Source organism: Berghia stephanieae, chromosome 2, assembly GCF_034508935.2.
Source record: "Berghia stephanieae isolate SIO BIC M18660-M18661 chromosome 2, UCSD_Bste_1.3, whole genome shotgun sequence".
Classification (NCBI taxonomy): Eukaryota; Metazoa; Mollusca; class Gastropoda; order Nudibranchia; family Aeolidiidae; genus Berghia; species Berghia stephanieae.
Genome location: NC_088361.1, coordinates 111,606,627 through 111,629,830, shown reverse-complemented (window position 1 = coordinate 111,629,830; position 23,204 = coordinate 111,606,627). Strand labels below are relative to the sequence as shown.

The 23,204-nt window shown below is 33.1% G+C and overlaps 2 protein-coding genes across 2 annotated transcripts; both read left to right on the top strand.

The window, feature by feature from the left end:
* The first annotated feature begins 2,526 nt into the window (after positions 1-2,526).
* On the top strand, positions 2,527-7,954 carry LOC144966245 (BTB/POZ domain-containing protein KCTD7-like). The gene is made up of 2 exons (XM_078902430.1): positions 2,527-2,902; positions 5,213-7,954. Exons 1-2 carry the CDS (start codon positions 2,879-2,881, stop codon positions 5,960-5,962), a joined length of 774 nt encoding a protein of 257 aa, XP_078758556.1. The 5' UTR covers positions 2,527-2,878; the 3' UTR covers positions 5,963-7,954.
* A 6,118-nt stretch (positions 7,955-14,072) lies between these two features.
* On the top strand, positions 14,073-22,243 carry LOC144966244 (ADP-ribosylation factor-like protein 5B). Its single transcript, XM_078902429.1, has 6 exons — positions 14,073-14,524; positions 16,971-17,031; positions 18,766-18,913; positions 19,457-19,540; positions 20,519-20,670; positions 21,347-22,243. The coding sequence occupies exons 1-6, from the start codon at positions 14,479-14,481 to the stop codon at positions 21,393-21,395; spliced, it is 540 nt and encodes a 179-aa protein (XP_078758555.1). The 5' UTR covers positions 14,073-14,478; the 3' UTR covers positions 21,396-22,243.
* Positions 22,244-23,204: the final 961 nt, after the last annotated feature.

The following is a 23,204-nucleotide window of genomic DNA, read 5'->3' as shown; positions in this document are numbered from 1 at the left end:
CTCCAACAATCTAAGCGCTAAATACAATACTAAACTATCACACAACAACATCACCCAACAAATCTGCACAACACAACACAATACCAAATTATCTGATTCTCATATCATCTACTAAATCGAAACAGATATGTTTTAAGCGAACGTTTAAAAATAGACAAAGATTATTTTTCACGAATGCTCTGCGGTAAGGCGTTCCAAATAGAGGGTCCGAAATGAGAAAAGGATCTCATTCCACCATTTTTCCGAATTTGAGGGACAACTAGTTTTGTGGAATCACTGGCCGAACGTAAGGGGCGGGGTTTTGAATATCTTTCAATTAGTTCCGAAAGGTAGGAAGGGGCAGTACCTTCAAGACAACCATACACTAAAACACAAGATTTGAATTTAATCCTTTTCTCAGCCAATGCAGGGCAGAGTGGCACCTACGCTTCATGAATGCTAGTCTGGCAGCGCTGTTTTGGACAATCTGAAGACGTCTCAGATTGTATTGACAAACTGAAACTTCTGATGATTTTAGACAGAGCCAACGTACAGAACAAAAAGAACGGGTCCAAGTACTGAATCCTGGGGAACCCCACAATCAAGAAAGATTTCCTCAGATCTATATTATTCATCCACCGTAATAATCTGTTTACGATTAAACAAATATGACCTAAACCAATTAAGCGCTGCACCAGACACACAATAAGTAATTTCAAGACGTTTGAGAAGAAGATTGTGATCAATAGTATCAAAAGCAGACGTAGTAGTAGTAATACTAGTACTTCTACTACTACTACTACTACTACTACTACTACTACTACTACTACTACTACTACTACTACTACTACTACTACTACTACTACTACTACTATTAATAGTAGTAGTAGTAGTAGTAGTAGTAGTAGTAGTAGTAGTAGTAGTAGTAGTAGTAGTAGTAGTAGTAGTAGTAGTAGTAGTAGTAGTAGTAGTAGTAGTAGTAGTAGTAGTAGTAGTAGTAGTAGTAGTAGTAGTAGTAGTAACAGCAGCAGCAGTAGTATTAGTAATAGTAGTAGTAGTAGTAGTAGTAGTAGTAGTAGTAGTAGTAGTAGTAGTAGTAGTAGTAGTAGTAGTAGTAGTAGTAGTAGTAGTAGTAGTAGTAGTAGTAGTAGTAGTAGTAGTAGTAGTAGTAGTAGTAGTAGTAGTAGTAGTAGTAGTAGTAGTAGTAGTAGTAGTAGTAGTAGTAGTAGTAGTAGTAACTACCACCGCCGCCGCGAAAAAAAATTTATTCTCTATTGTCTTCTGGCACTTTTCTACTCACTTCATATCTTGTTGTTACCAACATAAGTGCCTGCTCCACTCACTTTTCTGAATTAAAAATTCACCCCATACACCGGAGCATACTCAATGTCTCAATCGTTTCTATGTTATATGTTTGTGTTGAGAATATTGGCTATTAAGCTTAACTGCTGGTCAAAATTACTTCGCGATGGTGGTGTGCGAACGAATCGGCGGTCTCAAGAAGTGGGTGAGAGAGGGATCTAGAAATGACTTGGGTTTGAAACGAATATTTTTGTATTCGTGGATAGCTCACACGGTAGAGCCACGCTCTCACCTGCCAGGCGGAGTTGTCGTACCAATAAGGTCGCAGGTTCAAACCCCACCACCGCCGCGAAAATTTTTTATTCTCTATTGTCTTCTGGCACTTTTCTACTCACTTCATATCTTGTTACGACTACTACTACTACTACTACTACTACTACTACTACTACTACTACTACCACTACTACTACTACTACTACTAATAATAGTAATAGTAGTAGTAGTAGTAGTAGTAGTAGTAGTAGTAGTAGTAGTAGTAGTAGCAATTGTTGTTGTTGAAGTTGAAGAAGAAGAAGAAGAAGAAGAAGAAGAAGAAGAAGAAGAAGAAGAAGAAGAAGAAGAAGAAGAAGAAGAAGAAGAAGGAGGAGGAGGAGGAGAGAATGAGGAGGAGGTTGTTACTAGCCACTTAGTAGGTCCAATTGCAGTAATTGTGGTCGTGGTGGTGATTATCTGTGAAGTAAATGATAATACACAATGTGTATAATATTGCATTTACATAACGCCCAGTAGCAGCAGTAGTAGTAGGAGGAGGAGGAGGAGGGAGAGGAGAGGGAGAGGAAATGGTAATATTAGTATTAGGATCAACAAAAATTCACGTCACTTTACGAGAACCGCATGACATTGTCGACTTTGACGTCGGTCATTTATTGACCACATTGTTACACCTTCCAACATTTTTGGTTATACCATGACAACGTAATATTATTTCTTTCATCCGCTCGTTGAATTTTTAAAAAAAAAATATATTCAGAAAAGATTATCTCTAAATGAGAATAGTTTAAAAACCGTACACGAATTATATAATATATCTAGAGAGAGAGAGAGATAGAGAGAGAGAGAGAGAGAGAGAGAGAGAGAAGGGGGGGGGGGGGGGGGGGGGGGGGGGAAGGTCATTGCGCCAGATGTAAACAAGTATGCCAGATAATCATCTAACCGTTAAGTATAAAAATTCTACATGATTTAGTGTAGAAAAAAACGAATTTTATATTTCTACTACATTTCGAAAAAATACGAGTCATCATTGATTAATCTATCTCAGTATTATAGTGTGTTTTGGAAAAATAATTAAACGGGAATCCCGAGAATATAGTTTTAAATTATTTTTTATATTTTTTTTTTTTAAATTAAAAATTCAATCTGGTAAAGCTAAAGCAAGAAAGACTACCGGAAATTATTACGCAGAAAACTGGATTTTGTGTTACGCAAGAGTAGCGCACCTTTGCCATTTGTTTACAAACAAGTGGTATAGACGACCTACAACTGGCCCTCTTTCCCTGTTCTTGATAAACCTGATATTTGCAGAAATATTCCCATATAAATGGGTGATGTTGAGGAAAAGATGGTGAGTATTGGCTTGTGTCTGGTGTAATTTAGCTGTAAGGTAATGGTTTTGGGTGTCACGACCAACCATCTGCAAAGATGACCCCAAAACTACGATGACGGAATAATGTTTTATCAAAAAGCCTAGCAGACTATACTATAGGACAACCTCAAGGAAGGAGTTATGTTATAGTGTAATCGGCATTCGAGAGGTCTTTGCATTGTGATACAAACATTCGCACTGTAACTTAACTACTGACAATTCTACAGTTTACAGTGTTCTGTGGTCTGTATAGTGTAGTGTTGTCGAACAGTCAGTAGCCGTAAGGAAGTTTTTAATTGAATATATTTATATGTTGGAATAAAAGAGGTTTTGGACAATTTAATAAATCTATGATAATTCACTGCCCCAGTCACATCTTGCATTATATAAGTAGCAGTGGTATAGTGGTAGCACTATCTAGATAGTAATAGTACTGCTATTATTACCATCAGTCAAAGAAAAAACGAAGTGGCAATTCGGACTCAAAGTCCAATATGTATGCACAAACATGGGGGGGGGGGGGGGGCTTTTATCACACAGCTCATACCTGTACTTCGGCCTGTAGAAGGATTGTTGCCTGCCTCACACTATAACAATATATTTTTTTTTTTCGACCTGTTTTTATGTGGACATCATGTTATGTTGTTAGAAAAGCTTTTCCTTTAGTTTTTAGATCAAAGTTACTTTGACTTTTGTTCATTATAATTTCTAACTGGACTTCCAATTGATCAATGATTTTGTCTATCTCATCAAATAAAGCGATTTTAGACTACTTTAGTTACTATGCCATTATTGACTGTTATTTTCATTTGCTTCAATTTTATGTAACTAGTAAAAAGCCCGCAATTTCGCGGGGAAAGAACTATTTTCATTCGATATTGCCAGAATCATTTTCTTGATTAGCTTGATTACGATTAGATGCACATTTTAATCGATGTGCTTGTCGTCGCTGCCATGCTTTATTCGGCATGATTTTAGTTTATCAGTCAGTAGATATCAATATCAATAAGTCGCAAGTCTTTACCACGCTTTACTTGGGAGTGCTTTGCACTATCTTCAATACTTCACAAATTAAAATCGCGGCCGAGAATCAAAACAATGGTCAAATTAGGAAATTTTAAACTTTCACAAATCTATCAAGGTTTGTTCTAGAGTTTTTAAAACGCTTTTATATGATGACAAATTGAATAAATAAACGCCTGACAAAAGATCAACGGTGAAAATACAAATTGAATGAATACTGGGGATGTAGGAGCTTTCGGAATGTCTCCCCTTTACTTATGTGAGGTCAAATGACAATCTGAAGCGGACGCGAAAAATATCAAGTCCCCGAATCTGTCTACTTCTGTTTGTTCGGGCTAGAAGTAGAAGCTAGACAGAACCAATTGACAGTTTGCCGAAGCGTTTAAATAAATATTTCCCAGGGCAATAATTATCACATCGATGGCATAAAAACGACAGTAATATCAGCAGTAATATTAGTTGATGTTGTTAATCGGTGAAACTTGTTTAAAATTTCTGTAAATCCGAATACCGTCATTTGATCAAGTGAATTATATCACTATGAATGCCACGATTTGCTGAAAAATGCCAATCTGACAGTTCCTAGCAAACACCCCCCCCCCCCCCCCCCCCTTACTCAGGAATTTCTCTACTTGATGGACACCCTCCCCCCTAAATTATAAAAGGAAATCAAGTTATCTGTTTATCTATCTGTAAAAAATACATTTCTATTTTTCAAATCTTTCAGTAGAGTCGTGCTCCGTATCAAATTTTTTATTGACTCAAATAAGCATAATGTTCTCCACAAGGCTATATTTTTTTAAGAAAGGATTATCAATAAATAAAATATATACAAAAGAAAAAATAACAACAACAATAGCTATACTGCCATGGGTGACTATTCAGACTTGAGTTTGAATATGAATAATCGGTTGATTGCACATGCGATTTGAAATTTGAGTCCGAATAGCCACAGGAGACTATTCAGACTTGAGTGCAAATAGCCGCAGCCAAGAAAAAATCCCAATGCGATACATCCATTAACTATCTGAGGATATATAATTCCCTGTGACCACTTCTTTGTGTTCATGTGTGTGTGTGTGTTTGTGTGTGTGTTTGTGTGTGTGTGCGCGCATGTGTTTTACAATAACCATGGCCATGTGTATATGTAGTAACTTGTAATTATAACTTTGTTGATATTCACTTATGACTGTCCTTTGATTTTACAGAGTTATAGGATTCAGTCATCTATATATTTATTAATTTTTTACTGTTTTCTTTTTTCAGGAAACCTTTCCGGATGTGATAGAGCTCAATGTTGGAGGTCACTTCTACACAACAAGTCTGACAACACTAACAAAAGGGGAGAGTGACATGCTTTCTGTCATGTTTAGTGGAAGACATAAGGTAGCCAAAGACAAAGATGGGCGATATTTTATTGATGCTGATGGAGCCTTATTTTCACATATCCTGCGTTACATGAGAAATGGAACCCTGCCCTGTCCCAATTTATGCACTCAAATTTACAGAGAAGCCAAATATTTTGGTCTGGAGGAGCTGCAAAGTCACATAGAAAAAATGCCTTTAATGATGGGCAGACAAGCTCGCCTTCAATTTCAATCAAAGCTCACTGGTTTTGATGATGCGATAGAACACGTCTTGAAGGCAGCAGGTGACCAGCAATGTATCATGTCAGATGAAGTTGTCTCATTTTCTATGATTTCCGTTACAAGAGATGTTCAACACACGAGTAATCCCTGTTTTAATAAGCACCATAAATGCAGAATTGATTCAGTTGATGTTAGTGCTGGTGATCTTAGCTATGCAGATTTTAAAATAGGACCCTGGAAAAGTAGTCGACCCGATGTTTCAGAGAGAGTTTATTTACGAGCATTAATACGTGAGCTTGAATGGAGGGGTTTCACAGTCACCTTTATGAAACAAGGCAAATGCATCTACACAGAATCAAATCCAGTCAAACTTGAATGCTTTTGTAATATGTACAAATTTATCTTTCACTGGCATAAATGTTTTTGAAAATTTCATTTTGAGTTAGGGTAATCAAATTTCAAATAGGCCAAGTCTCTCAATTTCTTCATACCCTGAACATGACTCAGAAAACTATTAAATAAGGAAGTCATGTGTTTTGTAATCAAAGTGTCTTCCTCCAATACCCAAGGTTTGTCTGTTCTATGTTTGATAACCAATAAGTATTTTTTTTTTAATCTTTTATTTTGATTTTGATGACAAATGGCTTGAATAGCTTTTGATTGTTTTGTTTTTTTTCAAAGAAAAAAATGGCAATGGATATTGATATGCACTGCCAACCCCAATAGATTTATGTAACTTTGTGGCATTGTTCTTCTGCATGCTTTTCATAAACCTCAATATCTAATTTTATTATTAGAGAAGATGCGTCCCAACAACTGTAGTGTATTTCTTGTGCTTATGAAGGGTATACCTACCTATGCTTTCACTTTCCAATGTGTATTGTCATTGTTTTGATCGTAAACAGTGCTCGAATGCCATTTAACAAAACTACCGTAAGGATAATCAAAGTGCAAATATGATAATACCACACTAGAACACAGCTGCACACATCTAGTTTTGATTTTAAGTAATATCCATGAGATACTTCTGAGATTTGAATGCCTAAATTTTTATTCAAGTACACCAACATTTACAAGTTACAAGCTTTTAACATTAGTAGGTCTACATCTTGTCATTATTTACATAGCTGCCTTTAGTATGCCAAATAAAATATAGGTCAGTCCCACAGGTAGTAAGTATTTATCACAATATGTTGACGCACTAATGAAGAAATTGTATTGCAACATCTGACAACAATGTGCATTTTGTTCCAATCGTCTATGTTAGAATTGTGAGTGATCCTCTGGATCTACGGGCTGTTTTCTCCGGGTGATAGGCAAGTACTTAAGATGGCTCTGGGTTGTCAGTTCAAGGTTATCGGTTGATACCAGGAGCAAAATATTCTTTATTTTAAATTTTGAGTCTGAAATCAAACCTCTCAAATGTGTATATGGCTAGCTTCAATGAAATATATGGTATTTGACAAAATGTTCCTCCTAAATGTATGAACTGTATGTGTTGATTGAATAACCCGAGACTCATACTCTCGGATAATAGCGGCACAAGTTTGTTAAATCTTGAAGACAGAATTCTTTTAAAAAAAGGTTTTTGTTATTTTAGAACTAGTGGAGAACCTACAAAATTTGAAGGTAATTATTTTGATAATTTTACTGTCATTGAAATTAAGGAAGATTGAAAGGAATGTTATGAGTCATCAACGATCAAAATCGGTTAAGTAAAAAAGTCAGTAGGTGAGCTCAAAAATTGATCAACGATTTTAAAAAAAAATGTAATAGATATTTTTATGCTTGGAAGTACTTTTTATTTCCAAATCACATACAAGCATTTAATTAAGTAATTTTTAAAAATTGAATTTTTTACTTTGTTGATAACTGTTTTTATGCATGTCATTTTTACATTCTATATATATAAAGATTATTACTACCATTTATGGTCGACTATTTATACTGCTAACAAAGTGTTATTGATTGATGATTCCGCATGGCTTCGGTTAAGAAAGGGACTCACATCGAAATAATAACATTAATTGAGGTGGTTTGAATACAGGATTTTCTTTCCGCAATCGTATTATTGAAATTGATGGGTAAACAATGTAAGGCTAGGTCTGTATTATTATTTGGTATTACTGCTTCACACATGATTGGTGTAAGAAAATATGATTGGTAGATCATTTACGATTTTCGCTGCTATGCTTCATATTTATGATGATTGCTATTATAATGTATTCAAAATCGTGAGATACCATTGAAGTGTTTATAATTGTCAAGAGAAGAATATTTATTCATTTTACTGGCTATGGATATTATTTTATTTCCATTGGTTTGAGTGGTTTAAATGCTTACTTTGTATTTACATATTACGAATACAGGAATATCTTATGCAAGAATTTTTATCCGGTTTCAATATAAATTTATCCAATGCAATGCTTATTATTATTATTATTATTATTATTATTATTATTTATTATTATTATTATTATTATTATTATTATTATTATTATTATTATTTATTATTATTATTATTATTTATTATTATTATTATTATTATTATTATTATTATTTTATATTATATTTATTTATTATTATTATTATTATTATTATTATTATTATTATTATTATTATTATTATTATTATTATTATTATTATTATTATTATTATTATTATTATTATTATTGTCATCATTATCATCATTTTTATTATTATTTTTATTATTATCATCACCATCATTATCATCAGCATCATTATAATAAATTATTATTCCAATCAATGTTGTGTTATGCATACTATTCCTCAAACATGATGTTAGTTAAAGCGTGAATTGATTAGGTAGGTTGATTTATTTTCGAAACTACTAAATTCAAGTGTAGAACGTTCTCATTTCTTGGTCAAAAGTGATAAGAATTGCTATAAAAACTAATGAAAAATCATTATTGTGGGAAGAAAAAAATTCTACCTAGGATGCCTAAATCATAATGTAGTTCTTTCTAGATCATCGTCACCGTCATCATCATCATCATCATCATCATCATCATCATCATCATCATCTTCATCTTCATCTTCATCGTTGTCGTTGTCATCAGTGTCATTGTCATCAATACCACCATTACCATTGTTATTGTTATTAGTATGTGATAGTATTTTATTATATTAATTACATTTTTTCAAAAGAATTGAATAGACCTTATATTTGATTTGGGGGTCCCATTAGCTCAGTTGGTCGAGCACTCGAGATATTTTTCTGACCCCTCCCCCCCCCCCTACCCTGTCCAGTGAATGGGTAGTTGATTCTGTTATATTGCCATAAAGTACTTTGCGATAGACTATTGTCCTATCTAGAGGGTAGCAAGCAATTGCTATTGTCCGTTTCACGCTATAGAAACTGGGATAAACTCCGGCTCCATGGTTCGAATGGCTCTGAAGGACTACTTTTATACTTGATTTAATATAAACGGATATCTTCGTTTCCTGTTATTGTAATCCACACTCCTGTGTATTGGGTTTTCTGTATGAAATTAATGACGTATCAATTCATAGCCTGTATTTTATTATTCATTTCATAATGTCTTCAATTATTTAAAATGCATTTTCCGCAAATTTATCAATTTCATACATGCAAAAATGTTTCACAGTTTACTGAGTTTGTAGTTTGTAATGACCAATTATTTGATATAAAAACTTATAATATAAACGGCTTATTTTTATCTGTGTTCACCGACTTCATTGACGTAAGTTTCCAACTATGAACCAATTTCAATTTTAGATATAAATCATAAAGCTATTATAGGATATGCAATGCATTTATTTACATACAGCATTATCGTTATCATTATTATCTGATGATATCAAATCTATCTTAAGTGTCAATATACCAATAAGAAATTTTCGATCCTCCCTTTCTGGGTGGGGTTCCTTACCTCCCATAGTGGGCAGGGGGGTACATACTGTGTCTTCTATCCCCTTATATCTGTTTTCCAACATGCTTTCTGTCTTTGTCTTGGAATGAGATTACTTGGTTTTGTCCTGGCCCTGGCCGGAGTCCTAGCTGGGAGGGAAACAGTCAAATGCATAGTTATTGTTTTGGGAGATGATGTTTTTTTTTTTCCTTGTAAATCATCTCTCTGTTATGTTTTATTATTTTTATTTTGAATGTATAATGTAAGTATTTGAGTGTATTCCTCTTTGTTGGATTTTGTGCTTGTGTCTGAATGAGACTTGTAGGTGATTTCAAACTAAGTACATTGGTGGTATGCTCTTGGAATCTACATCTGATCCCTATTTGTTCTCAGTTCCCCTTTGTCTTACTTTTTCTTGGGTGCTTTAATTGTTCTTCCCTTTTACTGGCGCTGATATAACCTAAATGTGTTGCAAGCGCCGTAAAACCCTTAAAAACAAAAAACAAACGATCCTCCCTTTCCACTGAACTCGAAATTAGGAGGTCTACATCAAGAACAACATTTTCCAACAGATCTTTGTCTAATAACGAAGCTCCAAAAATCTGAAATTCTCTGTCTTCCACGACCAGAAACTCTCCAACTTTTCACTCGTTCAAGTCCAATTTAAAGACTGAACTTTTTAAAATAGCCTTTAATTGATTTAGTTTAATGTTTTCATATTAAGCTTTCGTTGCTGTACTTTTTATTTTATTTTCCCTTTGTGAATTCGTATTTTATTGTAACGCATAAATTCATGGATTGTGCACACTATACAAATGATTTATTATTATTATTATTATTATTATTATTATTATTATATTATTATTATTATTATTATTATTATTATTATTATTATTATTATTATTATTATTATTATTATTATTATTATTTTTTTCTTCTTCTTCTTCTTCTTCTTCTTCTTCTTCTTCTTCTTCTTCTTCTTCTTCTTCTTCTTCTTCTTCTTCTTCTTCTTCTTCTTCTTCTTCTTCTTCTTATTATTATTTTTCTTCTTCTTCTTCTTCTTCTTCTTCTTCTTCTTCTTCTTCTTCTTCTTCTTCTTCTTCTTCTTCTTCTTCTTCTTCTTCTTCTTCTTCTTCTTCTTCTTCTTCTTCTTCTTCTTATTATTATTATTATTATTATTATCATTATTATCATTATTATTTATTATTATCATTATTATTATCATTATTATTATTATTATTATTATTATTATTATTATTATTATTATTATTATTATTATTATTATTATTATATTATTATTATTTATTATATATTATTATTATTATTATTATTATTATTATTATTATTATTATTATTATTTATTATTATTATTATTATTATTATTATATTATTATTATTTTATTATTATCATTATTATTATTATTATTATTTACCAGTTTGATAAATAGAATAACAACAGTAAGAGGTTTGACATTCTCAGGATCACATTGCCATTTCAATTATGAATGTATTGGATTTATTTAATAAATAATAATTTACTTATTTATAAATTAGTTGATCCCAGATGAAGTTCAGATTATTGTAGTCGCTGTAGTTAACTTTATAGATCAATAATTTTCTTTCAAAAAGAATAAATAACACTTCAAAATCCTCAAAATGATGTAGTGTGGCATCGGCAGTCATTTTAAATAAGTTTTAATGACTTTCAGATGCTCATAAAGTTCTGAAATTGAGAACCCAAATTTCGTAATTCTACGAGTTTTTTTATAGCATTAGGTATTTGTATGTCTGATATATTCGTTTTTCTGTGTTGGAATGAACTAGATGACCAAAGCAAATAATATCAAAATGTTTAGATTAGGAAACTGATGGAGTCTTCTGATCTCCCATCACGGGCTTTCGATCACGTACTGTGTCTTCTATCCCTCTTTTTATCTGTTTTCCGGATTGCTTTCTGTCTTTGTCTTTGAATGAGATTACTTGGTTTGTCCTGGCCCTGGCCGGAGTCCTTGGTTGAGAAGGAAACAGTCAAATTTCTAGTATTAGTTTTGGGATGTTAATTTTTACCCCTTGGAAATCATCACTCTGGTATGTTCTACGATATATATTTTTATTTTGTTTTGAGTAAGCATTTGAGCGTATTCCTCTGACTTGATGAGATTTATAGATGATCTCAAACAAAGTACACTGTTAATTTGCTCTTGAAATCTGTTTCCTATTTGAACCATCCCCTTTGTCTTACTTATTCTCATGTGCTTTTATTAAATCTAGACTTATATTGACTACCCCATTTTCTGTCTTGTTTTAAATCTTTATGGTGTGGGGGGTAGTTCGCTATGTTGAATCCATAATTTTCTTTTATTGGTGAATATATTTGTGTGTGTGTGTGTGTGTGTGTGTATGTGTGTGTGTGTGTGTGTGTGTGTGTAACATATCTTAAAGTGACAAAATACAGTACTCCCTGGATTCTTGCACGCTGTTGGGAGAAGCCAAAAAGTGTGCTATAATCCAATGCGAATGAGAGGAAACCAATACATTCGGTCACCCAGCTTCTGCGTGCTTGTCGTATTGAAGAGCGTGCTGGAATTCATCGTACAACTCAACAAATCCAGCGAGTATTGTAATTATTGTACTAAATTGTTCCATATTAGGTAATTTTAACTTTAAATTCCTTTTTTAAAAGTAGTGGTTAATCCCTGCATAATACCATTTTTTCTTAGGCGATAAGTATACGTGGATAGAAGCATGTGAATGAAACTTCAGACTTATCGTTGATTTAACCATAATTTTGCTCAATTGTTTATGATTCTTTCCCTAGTAGAATCGACGTGAACATATGTGCAGGTCTGACATCGGAACCCACTTGTGGTCTAGTGATATGACACTCGCTTTCGGATTTGAAGTTCCTGGGGTCGAGCTTTGCATAGTTGAGTCCTTGGAAAAAGGCTCTTTACTAATATTCTCTCACCACACTCAGATGTAAAATTATGAGTACCTGGCCGTTTACAGCGTTGTCTGTCCAAAAAATTGTAGTATCGCCTAACAGACGTCTTGTTACGTCCTACATGTTAAGTGTTGCTTTTGGCCAGGGATCCATTATAAAGCGCTTTGAGCATGTTTTACATCTGAGTACAGTGAGAGAATGTGAGTAAAGAGCCTTTTACAAGGCCTCAACTATGCCCCGAATGAGGCTTGAACCCAGGACCTTCGGATCTGAAAGCATATCTCATACCACAAGACCACATAGCCACACATTTGAAGGATGAGATTTCTGGCCAAGTTTTTAAATATTTTGTGTCTTTTCTTTTCAGAATAAGGCAATTTACTGACTAATTGATTCAGAAAAAAGAATCTCCCCTTCTCCCCCCCCCCCCCCCTCATGTTATGGAGGGCTGCCTCTTTTTTACATCGATTATTAGATTAACTTGGTGATAGAGCAAGGAAGTATTACATTTACATGTATTATTAGTCAAGACTTACCATTATTATTTTTAATAAACAATGACATTTTCACACATCACTTTAAAGCAAGTACATAATTAAATGACATTTTGTTTTGTAATACTGCTGTGAATATGATTTGGCTTTTTAATGACTTCATGATTTGTTTGGATTGTGATTTTTTTTTTATCGTCATGATCAACAAATATTTTATTATCTACATATTATATTTTCATGACATTTGAAAATGATGAATATTTATTACACATTAATATTATTCTTTATTTTAGAATTGAACAGAACTGTATTGTACTTTTAAAAAGTGAAATAAAGATATATTGCCAGATTATACCTTTGATATGCTGAGTTTAAACCATTTATTATTTTGTACAACAGCACACAATAATTATAAGAATGAACTTTTATCTCAAGAACATTTCACTGGTTTACCATGCTCAATGCTCATTACAGTGTGTCATTTTTCTCTCTTCTTTTTGTTCTAGAAACATTATCTATTACTGCCTAAAAGCCAGTTTTTTAAATTCACATCTGGGCCGATTTCAGTAATAATAATAATAATAATAATAATAATAATAATAATAATAATAATAATAATAATAATAATAATAATAATAATAATAATAATAATAATAATAACATACTTTATTCATTTTAAAAAAATGGAAATTCGTTTACAGACGTGGCATGCATAAAAGTGATTAATGTGTTTAAAATGGCTTACCTACATAGCACACTATGCTTGTACAGCCTTTCTTGATGATCATTGTCACCCATTCAGTCACTGACCATGCTTAACATTGCTTGACATTTAGGACAAGACGAAACACCGAACCGGAAGGTTCTGGGTTCGAGCCTCGCTCGGCGCATAGTTGAGTCCTTGGAAATGCTCTTTACTCACATTCTCTCACCGTACTCAGGTGTAAAATGAGTTAAAAGCGTTGTCTCTGTCCGAAAAAAAAAATGTAATATCGCCTAAAAGGCGTCATGTCCCGTTCTACATGTTAAGTGTTGCTGTTGGACCGGAACCCATTGTAAAGCGCCTTGAGCACGTTTAGTGGGTATCACAGATTACACATTAGTCTGTGGTGGGTGTCGCCTATATAAAAGTTCAATTTAAAACAAATTGTCACGCCCACTACAAAAGTGTATGGATTATCTTATACTTCAAAAGTTATCTCCTCTTCCCTCTTCCGGTTTTGTGTCACTGACAGTGACAGATTCACAGATGAAAAGTCTTATCTAACTAAATATTGTCAGTCTTAGAATTAGAAACCAGCTTGTGACACCCATTTGACCAGAATGTATACAATTGATTGATTACAACGAAATGTTTCTCCTGGATTTATTATCCAAACGTTATTTCTCGCTACGGATAACATACGAAGCCTCTAGCGTTTGGTTTAGTTGTGATTGATGACGGGGAAACTCACAAATTGATGAACATCATCGGATCATCGCCAATTTATTTATGTCCAATAAACAATAAAAATAGATACGTAAAATAACCCCATACATTTTGTCTGATTATTTGTTCAGTATATTGGAACATCTTGATGCTGTATTTGACACTCTAACTCACTTATCAACAATGGGTATTCTGTTCACAAAACTATGGAATTTGTTTACAAACGAAGGTAAGATTCGTAAGAATCGAGAAGAATAGAGTAAATAGAATAGACGTCTCTAGATCTAATAAATAAGTATAAAATATAATTAAGAAGTAGAAGTTAAGAAGAACAGTGATTGAAACGAAAGTGAGTTGAGTGAGCCAGGAAGGAACACGGGTAAGATTAAGATGTGTTTTTATGATGAGCGTGATAGGAGGAGTGTAAATCGTAAGTGTAACGTAAGTATCAATTATGTAAAAGTAAAAGAGAGGTCTTTTTAAAAAATCCTATAATATTATTATCCTAATATTCTATTTCTATTCATCATCGGACCACGGTTGGGCCTACCAATTTTTCTAGTTCACCAGGAAGTCAGAGTCAGATTTTTAAAATTTTAAATCATATGAATGTGAGATTATTTTTTTTAATAATTTTTATTTTCAAGAGAAGTCTGTTCAGATTTGGAAAGTCCATTTGCCTTAAACTTAAATTGATGTATTAGACAGAGGCCTCACATCAATCAAGTTAAAGTTGAACTTATTTTTCACAATTTTCCAGAGTGCTTGACCACTTGCCCATTTTGTGACACTTTGATGTCAAGCGACAAAGTGTGATTCAAAGAATGAATCATAAAACCTTAACAATTCCTATCTTTTCCTTTTAAAGAAAGCAAAGTTTGATAAAAAAAAAAGAAGATAAACTTCTTTATAATGAATGAATATGTGAAAATATAATGTAAATGTTGCTGCTCGAATCTCGAAGACATAAATAACAATGTGCAATTGAATGTAAGCTTCAATTTAATGTCCAAAAACAGATAAAATGGATGTTTTGGGTTTTGTTTATTCATCTTAACAACGCCAGTACCACATTATCTCATTCGTCTGTAGTGTTTCATTCATCCTGTTTTGTTGATAAAGGGGAAACCAGAAACGTCCATTTTATCTGTTTTTGTATACATTAAATTGAAACTTACATTCAATTTCACATTATTTATGTGAAATATATAATCAATCGCTTATATATATGGATTTTTAAAAAAGTTTAATTTAGAGCGATCAAAAATTTATATAATTTTGTAAATTACACTTTTGCATCAGGTCATCTCATCTTTAGATCATCTCGTCCGCAGAAGACTAGATGTATTTAGTAAAAAATAAATAATGTATGTAATTATCTCCTACAGTCCAGTGCCCACTTCTGTGTCCTATTAGTAAGGAAGCTGTTTCATATTTACCAATAAATGAATCGCTGATGAGTTCTTATGTCATAAATAATAAATAAACCATCTTTTCCCACAACATGTGTACTTTAATAAGTCACTGACTGTGACTGTATCTCAACAGAGGATGGCACGGACTTGCATTTTTAAAATGGCATGGGTTTCAAAAGTTTGAAGTAAAAATTTTTTCAAGCTAAGCCTCTACGTGAAGAACAACTACATTCCTTTACTCCAGTTCTTCCAAATCATTGGTCATTGTAATTTTACCTTTAACGTAAAGTTTTTATGAACCTCCGTTGATGGTGTACCTTAAAAGATCATTTTTATGCACCTGTTGCGCATGCGCAAACCATGCTATTCATTATCGATGTTGTCTTTTCTGTATTTGGATTTGACAAGAATTATATTGTGAACTTTGTACGTCTTTGTTTCGATTTTTAAAAATTATAAAACAAGTGCCGACGACATGCGATCGAAATGTAAAACCACAAAATAGAATTTGATTGAAGGTAAAATATTTTTCTATAAAAAGCTGATTAAATGTCATGAGCAGTCATGTGGCTCCGTATTGCAGTGCTTAAGTGATTCTAACCTTGAAGGTACTGGGTTTGGTTCCCATCAAGGACAATTATTTTTTTTTAAATTTTATTTTATTGATTTTTTAATTTTTTAATTTGCTGACAGAATTCAAATCAGGTATTCAAGGTGTTGAAGAATGTCAGAGAAGTTTAAAATCAGGATTGTCTTTGTTATTATAGAGAGAACTAAATGGCGGATTACACTGAAAGACATTAAAGTTGCTACTGAAGCTGAATCACACTTCTAAAAAGATTGCTTTATGTACTCAGCGTAAGTGAATATAAAAGCAATATTGTAAGAATACAAGTACAAAAAAGGTGATTATTATGGTGCAAAATATAAAACTGTTTTATTTTTGCCAGTTTCATAAATGAATGAACATTTGTGAAACCATGAAAATGTGTTTGGTGGACATAAATGAGCATAAAATGTATCTTTCATTTTTAAAATGTCCAAACTCTCCACTTGGTAATAGTTATATAATAGATGATCTTAATCACATTCAGGTTCTGAAAGATATTAAAACTAAAAACTTTGGGAAATAATAATTTGTTTCAGGTTGCTTATATCCACACCAATACTGATATTTAGCTTGACAACCTAGATAGATTCTGACAATTCATTTGCAAAGATTTGTTTTAAGTTTTACTGATATTTATTTTTGATCCACAGAACACAAAATAATTATTGTTGGGCTTGATAATGCTGGGAAAACCACCATTCTTTATCAATTGTAAGTAATTTCGAGATTAGATGAGAAGAATGTCCCGGGTGTCCCAATAAGAACATAGTTTACGGAAAAACAGAAAGCACAGTACAGGATGTTAACGATAATAAAGAGAAATAATTCAAGTTTTGTTTATGGCATACCAGAAACAGATAAATGACTTTTTATCAATTTTTAAAAAATTACACACATCTGAAATGGGTTTCAATATGTCCACCACTTTGTGTGATTCGTTGCTCAAATTCTCTCCAAGTGTTTTTCCTGACTGATTCAACTGCCATCTATAAACATGACAACAACATCAAAAAAAAAACTTAGATGATTTCTTTGTGGACTGAAACAAATTTCATAATGATATCTTCAATGGTTTCCGAACAGACACAAGTTGTTATTGGGACACCCTTTATTTTTGTTTTATTCTGATTTTTTTATTTAAATTTTTGTTGTTCCAAGCAAATATATAGGGAAAGATAATTTTGTATTATTAGTTTTAAAAAACAAAAAAAAACAAATTAAAAATGACAAGGGTCTTATTGTTTATAGTATAATATACAACTGTGTCTCTCCATTAATAACTCCATCATTATCTAAAATACGAATTAATTTCAGTTTCAATATATTGCCCAAAGTCTCAGGTTTTAAGGCTGATATTTTAAATTTTATATCTGAATTCATTTTTTTAGATGTGTGAATATTCTTTGATCCTTAAATCTTTTTGACAGTTCTGTCATGCTTTTATTATTATTATTTCAGGCTTGCCAACCAGTATGATTTCTCATATTTAAATACACTTTGAGGTCCAAAATATGATTATATGGGAAAGTTGACAAAATGCTAAATGCTGGAAGTAGGAGTTTATAACAAAAAGAAAAAAAAAAAAAAAGAATGAGAGTGGAATAATCAGTCATTAAATATCGTTTCCTAGATGAGCATCTGAGCAGCGGGACATATGATTTAATAGGAATTACAAGATTTTCCCATTCTCTACTAGCTTGATAAGTCTCCATAAATTCAGTGTGTGTTTGATTTGAAATTTTGGATGGTTGCATATGTTGAAAATATGATTTTTGGAGGGGAAAATATGCATAAAATTAGCATTAATGTTGGGGAAAATATGATAAATCTTTTCAAATGGTTGAGATTGGTTGGCAAGCCTGTTATTTATTTTCCTGGTACTGATGTAATCTGAAAAATATTAAAAGCTCTACTTTATTTCATGAAAACAAAAAGTTAGCATCTTCCTGAGTTGCCTTTTTGGAATACTCTCTGGTCTAAATTATTTCACCATCAAAGAATGATAAACTAAATACTAAAGAAAATACACCCATAATTTAAATTGATGATTTTTTTTTTTACTATCGCTTAATGGATGAAGTGGTTCACACATTCCCACTCATGTATTTTATTTATATCTTAATTCCCTGTCCTCCTTTAAAACCTCTCTGAAGACAGGGAGTAGACTTCCTTTCAGTTTGCTTTGAGTGATTTGATTGATTTTATATTATATTTATCTTTGTTTTAGCGCTTCCGAGCACATTTTGGTGGACAGGGGTGCTATAGAAGTTACGCATTATCATTAATATTATTATTATTATTATTATTATTATTATTATTATTATTATTATTTCTTAGAAACAAAAGAAATTGGTCTCATCTTGCTTTGCCCATTAGGAATACTATCTGACTGGAAGTATTTTTCCAACAAAGAATGAATCTAATTATGTTTTTTCCTTATTCTAGCTTAATGAATGAAGTGGTTCACACTTCACCAACCATAGGCAGCAATGTAGAGGAAGTTGTGTGGAAAAACATTCATTTTCTGATGTGGGACATCGGAGGCCAAGAATCTCTGAGGGCTTCATGGAACACTTACTACACAAATTCTGAGGTTTGTGTTAGTGTTATTGACATTACATATCTGTCTTATTGTGTTAGTGTTGGCATTACATATCTGTCTTATTGTGTTAGTGTTATTGAATTACATATCTGTCTTATTGTGTTAGTGTTATTGACATTACATATCTGTCTTATTGTGTTAGTGTTATTGACATTACATATCTGTCTTATTGTGTTAGTGTTATTGACATTACATATCTGTCTTATTGTGTTAGTGTTATTGACATTACATATCTGTCTTATTGTGTTAGTGTTATTGACATTACATATCTGTCTTATTGTGTTAGTGTTGGCATTGCGTTTCTGTCTTGTTGTGTTAGAAATTTCTGCTTTCTGTCAGAACTAACAATCACTGCTAAGTGGAAGTGCGGTCACAAATAACTTTCAACTGTTCACAGAGTCAATGTGAATACCTTTGCTTGAGAAGCGAGTGCCCTACCAATAAAGCTATCATTGGGGCTCGGATACTAATAAGACATACTAAAATTGTTGTGAATGGTTGTATCATTGATTATATTTTCTCTATCTGCTTCAGTTCATCATCATGGTCATCGACAGCACGGACAGGGAAAGGCTTCTCATATCCAAAGAAGAACTTTATAAAATGCTTGCCCATGAGGTATGATGACAATGATATTTTTAGAGCCCTTGACACGATAGAAATGATATGATGGTGATAATAACATTAATAATTATGATAATAATAATATTAATAATAATGATTATTATTATTATCATCATCATTAGTAGTAGTAGGAGCAGTAGTAGTACTAGTAGTAGTAGTAGTAGTAGTAGTCGTAGTAGTAGTAGTAGTAGTAGTAGTAGTAGTTTATTAGTATTCTTATTATGGGAAGACTTGTATATCAAATTATTTCCCTTAAGATTGTGCTTTAGGCATTTTACATGGTTTAGTTAATAATAAATGATATGATACATCAACTGTTTAAAAACCACTGCATACGTGGGGAAAGGAAGTATTATCAAGTTGTAAATAGGGGGCAGCATTGCTCTGCAGCAGCAGTACAGTTTTTGCTTTATACCCAAAAGGTACCGAGTTTGTTATGTGGCCTTGAACTTACTTACTTACTTACTTATCCGAACCAGCGACCACCTGAGCTCTAGCCCTTCGGTCTTGTGCCATGACGTAGATGTTAGACGTCTTTTGCAGTTGTTCCAGGTGACTATAAAATGTGTTACTGATGCTTGGATTTGGTGGGAGGAATGTGCACCTCAGTGTGGCCTTGAACAAGTCGCCTCATTCTAGCTCACTGTGCGGCGCTGCACTGGGGCTGATGCCTAGGTTTTTCCAGTCTTCCCTTGGAATAGACCCTAAATACAAATTTCCCCATGGGGATGACTAAAGGGAATTTCATTTTAGTTATGTATTATTTTTTTTATAAAGAAAAATATCTTAAGTCACTCTTGGGAGGAAATTTTTTTCTTTTCATTTAGATTTGGAGTAAAGTATATTTATTTATCTCAAATTGATGGAACTGATTGACTGACTCAAAGAGAATCATGAACAGTTGAGGTAGGGATAATCTTACTTTTAAATTACATTTAAAAAGAAAGAAAATTTTTTTTTTTATTCTTTCAGGATTTAAGGAAAGCTGCTGTGTTGATTTACGCCAACAAGCAAGACATCAAAGGCTGCCTGTCTCCTGCTGAGATCTCACAACAACTCAACTTGACGACCATCAAGGATCACGTATGGCACATCCAGCCTTGTTGTGGTCTTACGGGGGAAGGGTGAGTCTTGAGTCTTCTCATAGCAAGATTTTATCATTCCACCTGATGCATTTTACACACGTGTGCTCCTTATACTGATAATATTCACAAATTTTTTAAGGGAGCTAAATTTAAATGATTCTTTTCCCATATATCTGACCATAACTTCATGAAAAAGCACCCTTCTAATACTACTTCTAATAAAGATTAAAATGCTCTGGGAGCATATTCTTTCAGAAACTGCAAAAAAATGCAAATCTAAAATGCTCACCTTCCGATTGATTATGCACTGACATACAGATATGTTACCTTTATTGTTTCTCAGAAGATCATGTCATACATTCTTTGTTGCGGCTATGTGGTCTAGTGGTATGACACTCGCTTTCGGATCAGAAGGTCCTGGGATCGAGCCTCGCTCAGCGCATAGTTGAGTCCTTGGAGAAGGCTCTTTACTCACATTCTCTCACCGTACTCAGGTGTAAAATGAGTACCTGGCCGTTAACAGCGTTGTCTCTGTCCCAAAAATTTGTAATATCGCCTGACAGGCGTCATGTCTCGTCCTACATGTTATGTGTTGCTGTTGGCCAGGGACCCCTTGTAAAGCGCTTTGAGCACGTTTAGTGGATATTGCTCTATATAAAAGCTCAAGTTTTTTTTTTTGTTTTTTTTTAAATTTTTTATTCTCTTATTATTTCAGGTTATACAAAGGCCTTGAGTGGATAACAGGGCATATACACCGTAAATGATGTGTCCACATCGCACTAGGAATTATTCAAACCAAGTGAAGTCTGGTCATCACTATTCCACCATTCATTTTCAGTCCAGGATGTTTTGAGATAAAGCATCGTGTTGTAACGTCTTTGTTGAATCTGAAGTGTTTTGCATTTTGTCATGCTCAGGTTCAAGTCACATGATTATATTATTATACCCACCGCCTTGTTCCATTATTCTCTCCTGGAGCCTATCCTGACAAGTTGTCTTGTTGCTTTGTGCTAGACACCAAGATGACTGAAGAGAATATAGGTCTTGTGTTGCTGACAACAATAATGATGGTTGTAGTACATTATTGGCTTATCGTCTGTCGATGGTGGACTATAGATGCAGAAAGTGTGAATTATTTCAGGAAGGGGGGGGGGGTGTCCAACACTGTATAGAGAAGTTTTAAAAATGTACATTCAAGTGTGGGTGAAATTCATCAATTAAGAATAGAAATTGAAAGACATATATATATTATAAATGAACAATATTTGTTTTTAATTTTTACCACTTTGTCCGTGAGACTTTTGTTTTGTTTTGAAAGTGTAGGATGTTCTATTTATGATAATTGGCTCAAAGTCTATTGGAATTTATTTTTTTGTTTGTAAATCGTGTCATTTTGAAAAAAAAATTAAATATGGGATAAGAGACCATTGTCATATTTGAATGACAAATCTGGATATTTGTAAATTGAATACTTTGGTCGTATAATATTTGTGCCGTTAGTCCTATTCATGCACCGTCAGTTTTGCGTAGGAAAACTTAATTAAGGAAAATTCATTGCCTACACTATTTTTTTTTAAAGGAATTAAATTAATTTTGATCTCCACATAAAAAATGCTGCCAGCCAATAATGGTGATGTAAAAAAAAAAAAAAAAAAAATTCAAGGCAAAATGTTGAGGTGAGCAGTTTGTTATTCTCCTTAATTTGCATGCATGCCATATGCAAGGATTTCATGGATCAGAAAACAATTTATGATTTTATAGGTTTAATGTCCCATGGGTTTAAATGTCCATAGATATTCTTATAACATCAACGCGTCTTTTATGATTTTATCAATTCTTACTCGTTATTCGCTGCTTCTGTCTGGTATTTTGTAAAGGGGTGTACCTGCTACTAAAATTTGAAATGGTCAAAATTAGAGAAATTGATCATTTTAAGTCAGTAAAGTATCATTGCAGCTACAACAAAGAAACAAGATAAAGAAGTTGAGGTGGCAGAAATGAGGATGTTGAGATGGTCACTTGGCTGGATATGAAAAGATAAAGTGAAAAATGAAAGAATTTGAAGGTTGAGTGAAGTGAAGAATGTATCATTAAAGATGAGAGATGATAGATTGAAATGGTTCGGCCATGTAAAAAGACGAGAGAGGGAGTACGTGGGAAGGAAAGTATTGGACATACAATTTATGGGAAATACCAGATGGTTGGATAAGATAAAGGACGATATGAAAGAACTGGGCCTGAAGATGGTGCTCTGAACCGAGATGCATGGAGATGTGGCATTCATTATGGCAACTCTGCAAACTGCGGGATAATCTGAAAGAAGAATAAGGTATCATTGCAGTTAAGTAGTGCTTGCTTCCTAACCTCAAAGGATGACATAGGGTTTGCTGATCTGTTTATCCTGCAGAAAACGAGTAACTGGATCTCCTAAGATCTGGAAAAGTGAAGTCAATATGGAACGGTAACCCTGCCTCAAAATTCTGTTGACCTATAGATCTTGCCTCACATCTTGGCAGTTCTCAACCTCAATTTAACTTTAAACACTTTATCTTAAGTGTTACCCGTTTCTAATT

What these genes read in the sequence shown, in the direction of transcription:
- LOC144966245 (XM_078902430.1), top strand. Translation starts at nt 2,879, where the DNA reads ATGGGTGATGTTGAGGAAAAGATG. An exon ending in GTGATGTTGAGGAAAAGATG is followed by an intron (nt 2,903 to 5,212) that starts GTGAGTATTGGC and finishes TTCTTTTTTCAG; the next exon opens with GAAACCTTTCCGGATGTGAT.
- LOC144966244 (XM_078902429.1), top strand. Translation starts at nt 14,479, where the DNA reads ATGGGTATTCTGTTCACAAAACTATGGAATTTGTTTACAAACGAAG. An exon ending in GAATTTGTTTACAAACGAAG is followed by an intron (nt 14,525 to 16,970) that starts GTAAGATTCGTA and finishes TTTGATCCACAG; the next exon opens with AACACAAAATAATTATTGTT. An exon ending in ACCACCATTCTTTATCAATT is followed by an intron (nt 17,032 to 18,765) that starts GTAAGTAATTTC and finishes TCCTTATTCTAG; the next exon opens with CTTAATGAATGAAGTGGTTC.